Raw genomic sequence first — 15917 nt, forward strand, 5'->3', positions numbered from 1 at the left:
TATCGCTATAAACGTTGTACAACATTCGAAACACAGTATTTGAGCCCGTTATCTCGAACGCTATGAAGATCGTAATTTTTATGCACGTTAAGCCAATGGCTGCCTGCACAGCTGGAAGCTGAGGAAATGAACTTCAAAAGAGTTGCTGTTCTTGTTAACTTCATTGTCACGCTTACAAGAATCAAGCGCCGAATACCACTGCATACCAAGGGAACACGCAGGACGCTGAAATTCAGCCCAGGTTTTGGCAAGAAAACAATGCGCTGTTCATCATATCGCGTTATAAATGATCTCACTGCGTCACGCTTAGGGTATGCTCGTTCGTGTGCAGAAAGGAAAGGAGACAATGTCGAAGAAACGTGACGATCGTAGACGCAGGCCAACAGGCAGAACAACGCCCTGAGTGTCAGAATACCGCTTCTGCTTCGATTCTTATGAGCAGCGGCACTAATCGGCGCCCCTATGTGGATACGCTTTAACTCGAGTGAGACATTTAGCTTCACGCGTGGTGTTATACTATGCATGAGAAGCGCGCGCTTTCCTCAAGATCGGCCGCCGTTAACGCAGGAAGCTCCTTTGGAGAATTCTATTCTGTCTATGTGTAAGACGCTGCATTGATTTTATTTATTAAACAAATAACTACGTTTTGACATCCGATGATTTATACCAGATGGTGAGCCTAGCAGTAGAACACTCAGTTTTGCGAACTGTCTCACTACACCTCCCACTTTCCGACAGCTGTGCCTATGACACGGGACATGGTAGGGAAGCCAGGCTGTATCTTTTGGGAAAGATTTAGCTCACACCTATTTGCACACACAATTTTATTCGCTTTCCTGCGAAGCTGCATATTTAAAGTATAAATTATCGAAAAGCTCCTGGCCAAATTTGCAATTCAAAAAGACAAAGAAGGCGAAGGAAGCCTCGCGGATGATGTAAGGGGCGTGCGAGAAAGTAAACGACGAGGACTTCGAAATCCGCGTATGATTGGAGCCGGCTGAGAAAAGTATACCATGGTGAGCGCCTACCTTTTTCTACTCAGTGCGCTGATTGCTTTGTGCACCAAAAGCGTATCGGTAGGCAGACAGTTATCTCTGTCGTAGCTGATGAAGGTGTAGTGACTATTTTCAGTACGACTGGGCGCGGTGGCTCAATGGTTAGGGCGCTCCAATGTAGAGCTGAAGAACGCGGATTCTAGTCCGGTCGCTGCAGCCACTACTTAATATGGGCGAAAAGCCAGGTGCCTATGTGCTATGCTTTGTCAGTATACTGTAAAGAACCCCAGGTGGTCGATAACTATGGCATATTTAATAGCAATAGGTGAGTCGTGTGGGACATGAAGCCCTCATAAAAATTATATAGCTGCAAACATCTCAAGGAAAAGCCAACAGGCGCGCCTCAAAGGAAGCCCTTCAGAGAGTTATGTCCACTTACCCTCGTGACGCCGGGGTTAATCTCATCAAGGCGTTGTGAACCTCCTTTCATCTGCCGTACGCAGCGTAGGCCTGCTAGCAGGTCCAAGGGGATTATTCATGAGACTCAGTCGAAGCCATTGGATGCAGCGGTGACGGTTGAAGGGGATGTCTGCGTGGGGCAAACGCCGCTTTTTCTTGAGTTGTATCCGACAATAATGACATCAAGTGTTCGGGATTTGACCCGAATGGGTCGCAAGCTATGAAGGGACCGATGATACCGTTCAGTTGTGTACTTTTGTTACGTATTGTTACCGGGGAGTGCGTGGCCGACGAAGCGGTGTGGTCTGATCGCAGACAACGACGCGTAAAAGATGAAGGGCTGTTCAGAAGGCTACGACATAATCAGTGTAGATGCTTGACGGCCCTTGAAGTTGTGCGCCGAGTTCTACCGCTCGCAGCGTAAGTCCTAATGAATCGCCGTAACATCTTTGTTGGAGATAGCGATTTAGAGACGACTCTACGCTGGATCTCCGCAGCTGTGGCCACCTCGTAACTGTCACAATGACAACCGATGCGGCTCCATCTACCTCTGCAACACTCACGATTGTCGTGGCCCACCCCCGAGACCCTGGCCCATTCGGCGGTACAGATGAGGTGGATGTCGAGGACTGGCTGTCACATTATGAGCGTATTAGCCAGCACACAGGTGGGGCGACACGCTGATGCTGGCCAATGTTATCTGTTATCTCATTGGAACCGTACGCGTGTATTTCGAAATACACGAAGCAGATATTCCCTCCTGGATGTTCGCAAGGAAACACTCCGTGACCTGTTCGGAAAGCCTGATGGCCGTCAGCTTGCCGCCAAGAAGGCGTTGCCCCTCCCGCCTAGACATCTACCGAGTCTCACATCATCTATATCGAAGACATTTTCGCCCTGTACCGTAAGGTTGAGAAAAACATGACCGAAGCTGATAAGGTTGGGCACATCAGCAAAGGCATAGCCGACGATGCCTTTAACCTGCAACTCTGTGGGGACTGCTCCACGGTTGACTCCGTTCTACAGGTTTGTCGCCGCTTCGAGCAGGCCAAGCACTGACGCAGTGCGCAGCGCTTCGAACGGCTCCCAAACACCACCGCTAGCTCCACATGCGAGGAACTGCCGACCCTAAGGCAGCCTTCAAATCTTGAAAACGTAACTTGCAATGTGCGTCGTGAACTGGAAGCACTCGCTGCTGCTGCACCCGACCCGCCGTTTTCGGACAGCAACATGGCTGCTATATTTCTTATTCAAGCCGTCATCCGCAAGGAGGTTGCCAACTTGGGCCTCCCCGGTAGCCATACTGTGGAACACCAGAGTTCGAGCCCTATCCCTCCCATGGTCGCTCCCGCTACGCCCCAAAACAGCTACAGAATACGTTACAGTTATCGCAATCCTAATTAGCGGCGCACCCCTGACAACCGACCGATCTGTTTCACGTGCTGGCGTATAGGCCACATCTCCCGCCCCTGCCGCAGCCGCTGGTCCACACTACTCTGACATTTCCCCTATATTGGCCGCTATTCCGGTTATGGCCCCCGCTGTTTTTCTCCTCGTTATGAGTCGCCTCGCACCGAGATCACTCCGCCTCCTTCTGCGCCCAGCCGCTCTCCCTCCTCGGCAGCCCGCCGTTCCCGTTAACCACTTCCTCGCTGCAGTTCCTCACCGTCCTCCACCGGCCGCTTCATGGCAAACTAATGCCTCTCCCTTAGGGGATGCTCCATTGGAACTCCGACCTAGAACTTCCCTACTGCTCATTACGTCGACCTGTAATCTCCTTTCTCTCTTTGTTAATGGTGTTCATGTTACTGCCCTCATTGATACTGGTGTCCAAGTCTCGTTCATGAGCTCATTATTTTGCAGCCACCTCAAAACGGTGCAGACCCCGGCCGTTTCGCCTACCGTTCGTGTTGCCGATAGTAGTACTGCTGCTGTCACTGGCGTGTGCACTGCCCGAGTCACCCTTGCTGATAATCACATTCCTGTTTTTTTCACCATCCTTAACCAGTGTCTTCACAATGTGATCCTCGGCCTTGACTTGTTAATGGCCCACTCAGCCCTTATCGACTGCTCCAGCGACCTTTGTTTGGACCTCGCTGTCTGCTAAGATAATCTATATCCCACCCTCGCTCCACCGAGTTCGCTCGCCTGCTCGTCAATGCTGCTGTTTACCTACCTATGTCTCCTTTCCTGCCTGCGCCTGATGGTGACTGTGCTGCTTGCCCCATCACCGAGGTCTTTATCCATAGCAACGTCGTTCGTCACCACCTCATCGTCCACATTACCCAGAATAGCCCCTACCTTCCTGTGCTGAAGTTCATTCTGTCGGTCCAAGTTCTAACCGAAGGAATATTCCTTGCTACCTTACCCCCTCTCAGAGACTGCACCATCTCTTTTCTCACGCATGGCCCACCTTCCAGCGTCCTCCAAGAACCCCCACTCCCCACCATCATTAAAGACCTTATTTCCGCGATGATTGCCTCTGACCTCTGCCCCAAGCACACCCAGGACCTAACAATATTTTGTTGTCCTTCACCGAAACATCAGTTGTGACTCACCGCATTGACGCCAGTAATGCCAGACCTGTACACCGGAGGCCTTATCGTGTGTCCCTTTTTGACCGCCAAGTAAGTCATCCAGCGGGAGGTCGAAACGATGTTGGCCAACGATATCATAGAACCTTAGAACAGCCTCTGGGTATCTTCTGTCGTGCTCGTTAAAAAGAAAGACAGCAGTTGGCGCTTTTGCGTCGACTATCGACATGTGAGCAAGATCACGAAGAAGGATGTCTACCGGCTTCAGCGAATAGACGGTGCCTTGGATTGTTTACATGAAGCCCGCTACTTTTCCTCGGTCGACCTGAGTAGCGGCTACTAGCAAATCTCTGTAGACGAACAAGACCGCGAGAAGACAGCTTTCATCACGTGAGTCCATTAGACATTACCAATTTACTGTCATGCCGTTAGGACTTTGTAATGGCCCTGCCACGTTTGAACGGATGATGGACTCCTTACTCCGCGGCTTCAAGTGGACGACTTGCTTATATTATTTGGATGACTTGTTTTCTCGCCTTCGAGTGAAATCCACCTCTGTCGCTTTTCGTTCATCTTGGCACTTTTCCGCCGTGCCAGGCTTCAACTGAACTCAAAGAAGAGTAGTTTTTGTCGCCGTGAAACTAAAGTGATTGGCCATTTGGTGAATGCCACCGACGTGAAGCCTCATCCTGGCAAAGTTCGCGCTTTCAGTACTTTTCATTCTGCCCGTTAACCCCGTGATGTGCCCAGTTTTATAGGACTGTGTTCACATTTTCACCGGTTCGTCCCAACCTTCGCAGCTGTCGCTCGCCCTCTCACGAACCTGCTGAAAAAGGCGTTCCTGTTTCTTGTGGACCACAGCAGGCTAACGCATTCCCCAGGGTCATTGCTCACCAATCTTTCTGTGTCGGCCCATTTCAACCCGTCTGCCCCAAAGCTGGTTGTTTCCCAACACCTACGCTCTGCTGTTCTTGAACAAATGCATGATGTTTCTACCGCTGGTCATACTGGCCTCTCACGCACATACGACCGCTTGCGCCGGCGTTTCTTCTGGCCTGACCTCTATCGTATCGTCCTACGGTATGTAGCCGCTTGCGACCTCTGTCACCGCCGGAAGAAACCCCTGTTCTGCCTCTTGGACACCTGCAGCCGATTGCCATCCCGACTGAGCCGTTTGCTCGTGTTGGCCTTGACTTCCTAGGGCATTTCCCGGAGTCCTTGTCAGGAAACAAATGGATCGCTGTGGCCTCCGATTATGCCACGCGGTACGTATAACTCGCGCTATTCTAACCAGATGCGCCACTGACGTTGCTGACTTCCCTTTGCACGACGTCATACTTCAACATGGCGCTCCCCATCAACTACTTACCGACCATGACCACTGCTTCCTTTCCGGAATTGTTGAAGAAATACTTCGTTCTCCGTTCGTCACAAATTCACGACGGCCTATCACTCTCAGATGAATGGCCTTGCGGAACGTCTTAACCGCACACTCATCGACATGATCGCCATGTATATCTCCCACAGTCGTCGCGACTGGGACATTAGCTTGCCATTTGTCACCTTCGCATGTAACTCTTCGCGCCATGATACTGCTGGATACTCTCCATTCTATCTTCTCTTTGGAAGAAACCCTTTACAGCCCTTCGGCACTTTGCTTCCTGCAACTGGACCCGTCAAAACGTATGCCCGCGATACCATCGCCCTAGCCGATGCGGCCCGGCAGATTGCTCGTCACAACCTCTCTACCTCAAAAAGCTCAATAACGCCTCTACGACGCTCACAACCATGATGTTAATTACCCTCCCTGATCTCTGGTATTGCTCTGTCTCCCGTCCTGCCCTGGGGATGTCGGGGGGTGTTCGAAAACTTCGACCCTACTACGCAGGTCCTTACCGCGTAATACACCCAGTGACTGACGTAACATGAGATTAGGCCGCTCTGCCTAAAGTCATCATCCGCGACACCCACTTCTGAAATTGTGCATGTGGCCCACCTCGAGCCATATTATCCCCATACTACACCGCACGCCTAACAGGCACAGGTACGGTGCCTTTTGTCGATGGGAATAGTGCTAACGGGGAAAGCGGTGCCGACGAAGAGGTGTGATCGCAGATGACGACAACCGACGAGCGCGTGAAAGATGAAGGGCTTTTCCAGAAGCCGACGACACAGTCAGTGTGGATACTCGAGGAGGAGGAGAAAACATTTATTGAAGATGATTTGATTTGGGAAGGGAGGTGCGTTTTGTTGTGGAGCTGAGTGGCAGAAGCTCTCTGGACCAGGACACGCTGGGCCTCCAGGTCCGAGCTGGACAGGGCTACCTCCCAGCCCTCCCTAGTTGGCTGTTTGATAGCTTTTTGTATTTTGCTGGCAGGCACACACCATGTATAGGTCAGCATACTGCCCACAGAATTTGCGCCTACCCGTTAATGTCGGGTCCATGTGTTTTAGATCTGTCGAGACCTTTTGCGGGTCCCGGGAGTGCCCTCCTGCAGAGGCGTAAATAATTTGTAAAGTCAGCATAAGTTATGAGCGGGATTGCTATGGTTGCCTCGGTAGAACCGGAGGATTGAGCGGAACCCCGGAGGAGGAACGCTCCGGCAGCCGCGTGAGCGGTCTCGTTCCGCTCCGCTCCCTGGTGACCGGGCACCCATATAATCTGTTTTTACTAGTAGCCGAATCTGAATTTTTCGAATGTGCCAATAATATTTTTCGGACGAGTGGCGCTATCCTACCCCGCACGTAATGTCGGCAGGCCTGTTGCGAGTCCGACATTATGTAGTCTGCGTCGCAGTGGGTGGCGGCCAGTGCAATCGCCACTTCCTCCAACATTAGCGCGTCGTTAGTTTTTACTGAGAGCCCGTGCTCCTGCCTTCCTTCATGCACAATAGCAATGGTGCAGATGCCATCCTCGGTGGGACCTGCTGCATCCACGTAATATGTGCCTGTTTTACTGCCATAGTTATTTTGCATAAATTTTGCCCTGGCTTCACGCCTCCCCTGATTATACTCCCAATTCATGTTTTTGGGGAGCGGCTTAACCATCAAAGTATTTTTCCGCACTTCCGGGATGCCCACTCTGTTTTCTGTGGCGGGGAGAAGCCATAGAAGCCTCCTCAGATGCAGTGCAAAAATAGCCCTGTTTCCTGAACTCCCCAAAGGGGGATCAATGGCTTCCCTATTGATGTGGAGCAGTACATCCTTATAAATTTTCTCGGAAGCCGAACATAGAGGGCGGCAGCTGCTCGTGCTGTTCCAAATAATCGGACAGCCTTTGCCTCGCTACCGTCTCCATGAGCTTACCGGCGCAGGACGTGAGAGAGATTGGTCTTAAATTGTCTATGTTTATCTTTTTGCCGGGCTTCGGGATGAATGTCACTATGGAGGTTTTGCATTCATTGGGTAGCACTCCTGAGTCCCAGCAATCATTAATGTAGGTCGTAAAAATCTATTAGAGTTTGATCATTGAGGTTGACTGAGGGTGCCTCGGATGGAATAGCATCTGCATATCCAGTTGGGTTTTGCTAGAGACCACGCGTATGTTACCGCCTCCTTGGTTATCCGGGCAATTCTAATTTTAGGCTTACGATTTTAGGAGATCTCCTAGCTTGCCACAAGTGTAGGAGGTGGTTTTCTACTGCCGGGGTGTCTTCATTGGTCTGGAGCTTGCACGCGAAACGGTTCTTGGTTTGAATTAGCGATTTGGCACAATCCTCATATTTTGATGCGTCGGCACCGATTGCCGGGGTTGCCACTTCCCTGAACTTTGTCCAATCGATGACGCAAGCTGCTCCCCTCTTTTTACCAATTTTGTTTGAATCTAATTCGATTTTTAGTTATCAGTGATCGCTTCCGAGAGTTTCTTCTGTATTGTGCCATTCGTAATTTTTAGCGTTCCTGCCTAGCGAAAGGTCCAGGACCTGTCTCGGGAGACGCTATTTCCTATTCTAGTAGGGTACAGCGGGTCCGTGAGGGTGGTTAGTGCCGCGTCGGCTATGACCGCGGCTAATTTCCTGCCTTTTGCGTCCTCCTTATGGTATCCCCATTGCTAGCTTTGAGCGTTAAAGTCCCCAACCACCACTAGAATAATTGCACTTTTGCCGGACCGTTTGTTTGGTAGGAGTTGAATAGTTGAATAAATGGATGCTTGAAGGCCCTTGAAGTTAATGCGCCGAGTTATGCCCTTCGCAGCGCAATTCTTAACAGATACATGATTCGTAATAATAATCCATTTCATTCAAGTTAAAAAAGGCCAAACATTTCCGTGTATTTCACGTTTTTAATTTTGTTGCAAAAAAAAAAATAAACGGTACTTAAGAGCTGCAAGTTGGATTTCTGAGAATATGAGCTAGATTTTGAGCTGCCAGTGACGGTGGCTGGTTTCACTCTTTTGAATCTTATTTTTGTTTACCATCGCCCTTTTATGACAATGCATAACAGCGGTGGTAAACGAGAAAGAAAAGGCGCTGGTTTTAAAAAGTACTGCCAAGTACCTGCTTGTGGCGACCGCCAAAACGCCGGGATAGCGAATGAAACCAACGTATGCATGCTGGAGTCCATAGGTCGCTCAACATATACATTGGTCATTTTGGTTCTCGCAGGTGCTCCTGCAATCGGAAAAGTGGCAGGCTGCAGTCGTGCTGGGGGAGTTGTTCTATCATTTCAACATGGCCGCGTTCGGTGCTTACGACATCTTTATGGAAATGTACTATGCCGTGACGCCAACGAATACCTCTAGTACCGGGATGACCGGCCTCATGCTCTTGATTTTTCACGCCGCCTTTTTCTGGTAAGCAGCCTGAAACTGCCACATCAGAGAAATAACGCTTTTGAGCGTTGGTGGTATCGCACAAGGATAAGTAGCCTCTCATTTGTGCAGTCACTTCTGAACTGGTGAGCAACTAGGTAAAATTGCTAGGAGTAGTGGTATTTATTGCTCTTGAGCGACAGATGCATGCGTTCGCAACTATCGTTGAAATCCCCCGCCGGGGCTTGCAAGCGAGTCGAGGGTGGCCGTACTACGTACTTGTCAACGTCTGTAGGAGAGCTGTTCTGCACATGCCTTGCATGGTCGATTGCAGGCCGGAGCTGAGTATTGTCGCTTACCGGCCTGACGCTGACGATGCAGATCCAGCAGGGTCTGATTCGGCTTGTTCGCCGACGCCTCCCACTGCCGGTAGCGGCGAGATACTGCCTTGCGGTTTGCGTCATCAAGATGAGCTGCGCATATTGCTGCTCTTCCCTTTCGTTGCTTCACGCGCCATTTATTTATGTGGTTAACCGTGCACCCAGCGTGCAATGATAGTTCCTCCTCGAAGGCGTGTGTAGCAATTGCATTGCGCGGGCGGCTCCGCTGGCTCAGTTGAAGGTGTTGTGGCTGGATGTTGTGTTAGAGGTCTAAACGTTAGGGCAGTGCTATGCAAAGAAGCTAACTGCTGAATAAACGCTTGCGTTATCAACTGACTGGGCCTTTATTCGTTTGAAGCCAAAGTGGAGGCACAGTAAACACTGGCTTTGGCTTCGGCTTGCTCTGCACCCAACCGCGTAAGGTGGGTGAAGTGCCACCAGCTTCGTAACGGCTAGAACTGCTTAAAATGAGTAGAAACCTAAATGTGCAAGTGCAACTTCCTAGCGGCAATCAATGAAAACCATCAGCACAGCTTTGATATCGAAGTGTTCTCTTCTTTATTGCAGCATTACTTCGATTCCTGTGGGTGCGACACGCACAGCAATGCTGCGAGCCTTAAGTCAGGGCTAGTGATACAAGGCGAGGACAGAGATAAGAGACCTTGGTTGGCCGTTAGTATTGCCACAACTCCGGCCAGCTTGAATGTTGCTCACTTGCCTTTGTGCAGCCGTGCTAATGCAGGCATTCTTTCCATGAAAACGCAATGATGCCAAGCTGCTGACCAAGACGAGAGTGCCAAACCAATCGAAACCAGAATCAAGCATTCGCAGTGCATTTGTGCCGCCATCCTTAGCGGTAGGGCCTTCAGAGACGGAAATACCGAGCTTAAGAATGAGGAATTTTCGCGTAGTAGCAATCGCACAATAAAGTTATCACCGGCATGCTTTTTGGCGTTATGCTCAAGAACTAAGGTATCCGATGTTATATGATCTGATCTTCTATATGTTACTGAAATCCATCTCAAGCACACCACACACAAAGCTATAAAGACGCAACTAAAATAGCGATATATGCGGTTATGAATCGGCCTTCAAAATACCAAGTGAAAAGACCTTACAAAGGTGTGGATCGTTCCCTTTCAGCTCGCAGTCACATGGGTGGCCATCTTATGTTGTGCGCTTCGTGTGCCTCCCTCAACACTACCAATCAGCCTGCTGTCTGCTGGTTGCGCGCGGTGGCGACAAGCAATTCTAAAATAAGGGTCTATATTATCTCGACGTCATACATTCTTTGGTATCAAGCATGTGGCCTCAATCAGAAGCAAAATGTGATGCTGCGTCCTAACGTTTTCGCCTTGCTTGTAAGCGCCGGCTTTAATAATATATTGCAGTAGTCTACAGTCCTTCTGTTTGATTTATTTGCGTGTAAGGTGAAAGAGGGTCATTATTTCGCCTCAAACCACGCGTTTCGGCTTTGCATGCTCGGAAAAACGGAGTCCCTTTTTCGCACAGGCATCGTGGAATGAGTCGGCTGTTGCCGTCCAAGCTGATTTGCCTGGTCGACATATTGCTGCATGCTGCAAACATAGCCTCGGACGTTATGCTGGTTGCGGCCGTGATGGGCTGCTCCCAGGATCCCGTGGGAACTGCGGAGGAAGAAACCGCCCACTGCCAGGTGGTCTCGCTTGTTGCAGCTATCATGAGCATGCTGTACCAAGGCGCGGTCGTGGCGTAAGTATCCTGCCCTTTGAAGACGGCGGTCGGTTTGGAGAAATTAACTTCCCTGAAAACCTCAGGGTACGGGCGAACGCATTTACTTCGCTATTCACATGTTCAGGAGGGGTTTAAGTGGTCCATTTTAAATAGCATTCGAGACGTTGCTACTAATAGCTATTGCTTGGATAGTTGCTACTATAATCGATGCTAATAACCTAGTCCCTGAAGACATTAACTGTTTATAGTATTATCAGTAACAGGTGTAAATATAATTACATTGCTTGTGCTAGCAACTCTCATTAGTAGTTATAAAATATTAGATTTACTGGTTTTAAACTAAAAGTGAGCAGAGCATTGGACAACGGGTCTCCATGCCCTTAAAGCTATTCTGCTGAGAGCCTCACCCATTGTGTATTTTTAACGGTACCCACGTCACAATCCTAACGCATCTTCCCGGTGAAAGACGGGCGCATTTTTCAAGAGTCTACCCGAAACTCTACACCGGAGGGAACACTACGCACGTTTCAGTTAATTTTTTTTATTCGAAGACTTGCATGTAGCATTTAATCGGGCTGTCTTTAACTTAAAGTAAGTCGTCTAGAATATTTTCTTCAACAAATGGAAAAAATCTCCGGCTCTTAATGTTGTCCATTAGCCACAAGTGCAGGTCTTGCTCCCTCGTTGCTGACAGTCTAGCCTCTTGTAGGTGTCTGTTCTTGACGGGCTGCATTCCTGGGAATGTTCATAAACGGTGGCGAAGATCCATCTTAGCGGACGGGCTTGCACACTTAGGGCGTGTGCTCGGCACTGCATCTTCTTGAGAGCCCCATCGGCACGTCACCGAAGGGGTAAAGGCCGCCCCATCTCTAATCCTTGTAAGGGACACCTCTTCCATTCTCGTTAGGTTATGAGGGAGGGGATACGTGCACGGTGGAATGAGGGCATGTTCACTGTTTCTGACAACAGATACCAAGATTGGGAGAGTGCAGCGGGGATCAAATAGGAGGCATGTGGGTGAGGCACTCGGGTTAGTTGCTTGGCTGTAAGGGTGTCGGTTTTTTGTAATCAATATTCTTGGCGTCCATTGAATCCAATGTACCTGAATGCGTTTGTCGTTTTCTTATTTAGAGCATGTATATCCTGAGTAATTCTTAGTTTTTGTGTAAATCCATTGAGTTGTTTAATAGCCGCTAGAGAGTCAGCGTAAATGTGAGCTTCGATTATAGACGATATGGCATTATAGCCTCCATTACATTGCGGATGACATACAGCTCCATCGCAAGTTAGTCCGGTTGGTCCGTTACATACTCCTGATGTGTGAATGACTCTGCATGTGTGGGGCCGGTAGTTGCAGTTCTTCTACCACTGAATGACTGATGCGCCTGTACAAGCTATACATATTCCGTGACTTATATATCAATCACTGCACGCGTTGCCTTTGCTTTACGATGGAGCTTGGTAGCCTTATTTGCAGTAATTTCTGTCTAGGCCCAGGCAGGTGGGTCTGTTATATTCGCTGTCTGTGCTGTCGCCTCATTGTACACGGCTGCAACAGCCGCAGCATAGTTTCTTTTTAAATTTCTTGTTTTTTCTCTCCGCTGAAATACTTTAAGTACATTCAGATTTTCACACACCTTCAAGCCTAGATAATAAGAGTTTCAACCTTTCTAGGTAGGTACCGAAGTCAAAACATCTTATTTCGTGTGATATGAGGATAGAAGCTAACTAATACTTTTTGCGTATAGCCGAGCTACTATGGTACGTTTAGGACCCAGTGGAAGGCTTAAGTGTACTTTCGTTTGAGGGCTTCATGCCTGCCTAGTAATGAACACTTCTGTTTATTTAACATTGATAGAACCGTTTCGTCGTTTGGAATGGTTTACATGTCCGAGTTTACGCGCTTGAAGTCATATATTTATAGCAATCGGCCCTGCTTTTTCTTCTGCGCCAGCAAAGATAATGGCCTGATGTACAGGGAGTAGCTTGCATGCTGTCGGGTCGGTCGTGCGCAACCCTGGAGCCTCATAGGAGAGGGGGGGGGGGGCAGCATAGCCTTCTCTCTTGCCAGAAAACCGAGCATAAAATCAGTTCCTATATTTAGAACCAAGCTATATGTAACCAAGATATTAAAAAAGAATATTCTATCTTATGTAACCAAGTGTTTAATAAAGAAAGGCTATTCTAGCTTATTGCAACCTAATATTTACTCTTGAGAGTCACGGCTCTGGTCCGCAATATTTCCTTTCTTTATCAGTTAAACCATCATTGTTGGATAATTAGCTGACATTTGCAATTATTGGCATTAGTAATGGAGTGTCAGTGCGAAAGTCAGAGATCGCTCTGGAAACCACCTAATTGATATTTTTTCGCAGAGGCGCTGTCAATGTAGAGCCTTTTTTCCCTGCCTTGAATGGTTGCAGCCAGATTTAAAAAAAAAAAAGAAAGCTTCTACGTACCACTTCCGCGTAATCCCAAGAGTCGTCTTGGGGGTTAAGATACACTTCTGTACAGAGGGCTGCCTCTTGTAGTGCTTTGAATGAGCAATTGAATGGATATACGATGCCGTAGCTTGTGACTTGGTTGCTCTGTTTAGGGCCAGCAGATAACGATGCGACAAGGAACCTTGGCGAAAATATTGTAGCCAGCTTTTATTCAAGACGATCTAGAGCTTTTAGTTTACACTTCTTTTAGTCAAGGAAATTTTCTGGTCTAAACTGCCTAATGCTTAGTAAAGAAATAGTTCTTGAAATAAAACATACTGTAAACTATAGGTGACGCGACCTAAACAATCCTGGGTTACTTTCACTGAGCAAACACATTCAGTCTTTTTTTTTCTTAAAATCCTGGTTACATTTTGCAGGCATACGTAGTAAAACGGCGCATGCAGGTCCTGTTCGGGTGTAGCCAAGAGGGAGGGGAGTTTAGAGGAATTTTAGATGGGGCAAACACGATTATAGGTAGGGTAGCAAGTGAGCTACCGCTTGTAGGCTGTGTAATTATTATTTTCTTTTTTTTTACGCCAGAGCCGATCTTATTGACATTAAACCGCCGCAGAGTCATGAATAGAAGACATCGTTCAATTGTTCTTTTCGAAGGCAATATATAAGGACAACAGAACGCTCATATGTTCATATACAGAAAGAGAGGTAGAAAAATTAGAGGTAGAAGTGAATATCGCTACTTTTTCATAATAGCGTCATTATCAATAGGTGACATGACCTATATTACGTCATGTCATTGCGAACCAAGGCCACATACGGCTTAAGACCAGCAACGCATTGCGCGACGATTAATAGCCGACGGTAGAATGTATGGTACTGGGGCCACGCGCTCGCTAATAAAAGTTGGAGGCCACGGAATTGCGAGTTTAAGGACTAGCCCGGCAAAAAACACATAGGGAGCGTACAGAACCTCTAAACGGTAGTTCGTTCTCTACACATCGAAGAACTGACCGATTAATGTGTGCGGGTCTCTCCCGTGCAAGTAAACCAGGAGCTTGCGCCTTTTGGTCCTACCTTTGCGATACGCACTAGTTTGGGGATTCAGAGTTCATCATTGGAGAGCATGAATATTTCTGCATAGATCTGCCACATCGGGAGAAAAATTCAAGCTAATAGGCTGCGGCACACCAACCAAATTTTTATGAGCGAAACCCATGTTTCGGTGGCCATTCAGCTCTTTTTTACGTTGGTGCTGATGGGGGGAAGGAACTGATGCACTTCCACTACACTGGAGAAGGACGTTTCAAGCGTATGATTCCCCAAAACAGGGTAAACAAACGATGGGTAATTGCGGGTCGGCAAGGGCCTACCTCGAGATCTCGCAAACGCCATGTACATACGTCGACAGAAGGATGCCTCAGGATTATTATAGTTAATGTTGCTGAGGGTGTCATTTAAGTATGATTTTTTTTTAAATTTTCCGGCTGAAAAGAGTGGTTTAGTTGTCAACAACCTTAGAGCGTTCAATGTGGATGCTATGGTCGGAGTCCTAAAAATTCTCCGCGATGGCACGGCGCTGTCAGCTAAAAATTTGGAAATTTTTTTTCCCCGCGAAGCCTTTATGGGAATATCATTTCGTTGAGCTCATCGGCGGAACAGCTGAGCATGAAGACAATTCCGCGTGTGGCTCCTTCACTGCACTGAAGCGCCTCATGGTTGACGACGGCTTTTGAAGAACTCTTATTTGCTACTTGCTAAAAGGGCTAGGTCAAGCTTTCTTGTGTGTCTTGAACATTCGAGATAGTGATGGAATGCATTAAGTTTTGGTAACCTGGGTAGCTTTGTTTTGTTTCGCCTAGAATCACCGCATATTTTTCGTAATGCCGTCTGCCAAAGGGGCTACCGAATCCCATACCCCCCTCCCCTCTTTACGGTTTCACCTACCTTCCCCCCAATTTTACTTCCTGGGGAAACTCCTGAGCAGCTCCTCGTTAGAGCGTTTAATGAGCGAACTGTCGGGCACCCTCAGCCCGCAAGCTCGTAGCGCGCAAGCCGATAAACACGAATAGATACCGAAGGCCCTAGCATGCATTGAAGAAAAACAGAAAACTCTGAAGGATACGTTACATCGCACTAGTGAATCCAAGTAAAAAATAAAACCTCAAAGCGAACTCACTTCTTGTTTCGTGGTATCTTCTAAAAGCCTGTGCCGAGACTCGGTGTTCTCGTGAGGCGTACATTTGTGTCCTCCGATACAGGGAGAACAAGAATGGCTGTAAGACAAACTGACTTGTGAAAGCTTGTCGCATTGTATCAAAGCGATTTTTCTCCATTTTGTTCGTCCATGCTGCGAAATAAAAAACTACGTGTTTTACATCGCTGATAGTGCCTAATTTACCCCTTCAAGAAAGAAGATATACCATAAATTAGCGAGTGATTGCCATTATCTTTTGCTGCTCTTTTGTGCTACAGCTGACATTATCGGTGAATTTTTTTATACACGTATCTAATTATACCTGCATTTTTGTAGATGTAACTTCTCGGAGGCGTCAAGTTTTTAATGGCTGGTTGATAATTGAATAGGGAGAAACATTTTTTCTTTGTGCAACAATGTTTTTTGCTTACTGCAGTGATAAGCCAGC

At 48.0% G+C, this 15917-nt stretch overlaps 1 protein-coding gene across 1 annotated transcript in view; it reads left to right on the forward strand.

Annotated features, from left to right (window-relative positions):
* The window catches only part of LOC146182881 (uncharacterized), a 169959-nt gene that overhangs the window by 139394 nt on the left and 14648 nt on the right, over nt 1–15917 (forward strand). The window contains exon 3 of the mRNA XM_084608661.1: nt 10631–10849. Coding sequence (XP_084464787.1) covers nt 10631–10849 — 219 coding nt within the window. The remainder of the gene's footprint in view (nt 1–10630; nt 10850–15917) is intronic.

This window comes from Amblyomma maculatum, chromosome 7 (genome assembly GCF_055883805.1).
Source record: "Amblyomma maculatum isolate TAMU_Amacu chromosome 7, ASM5588380v1, whole genome shotgun sequence".
NCBI classification, from domain to species: domain Eukaryota; kingdom Metazoa; phylum Arthropoda; class Arachnida; order Ixodida; family Ixodidae; genus Amblyomma; species Amblyomma maculatum.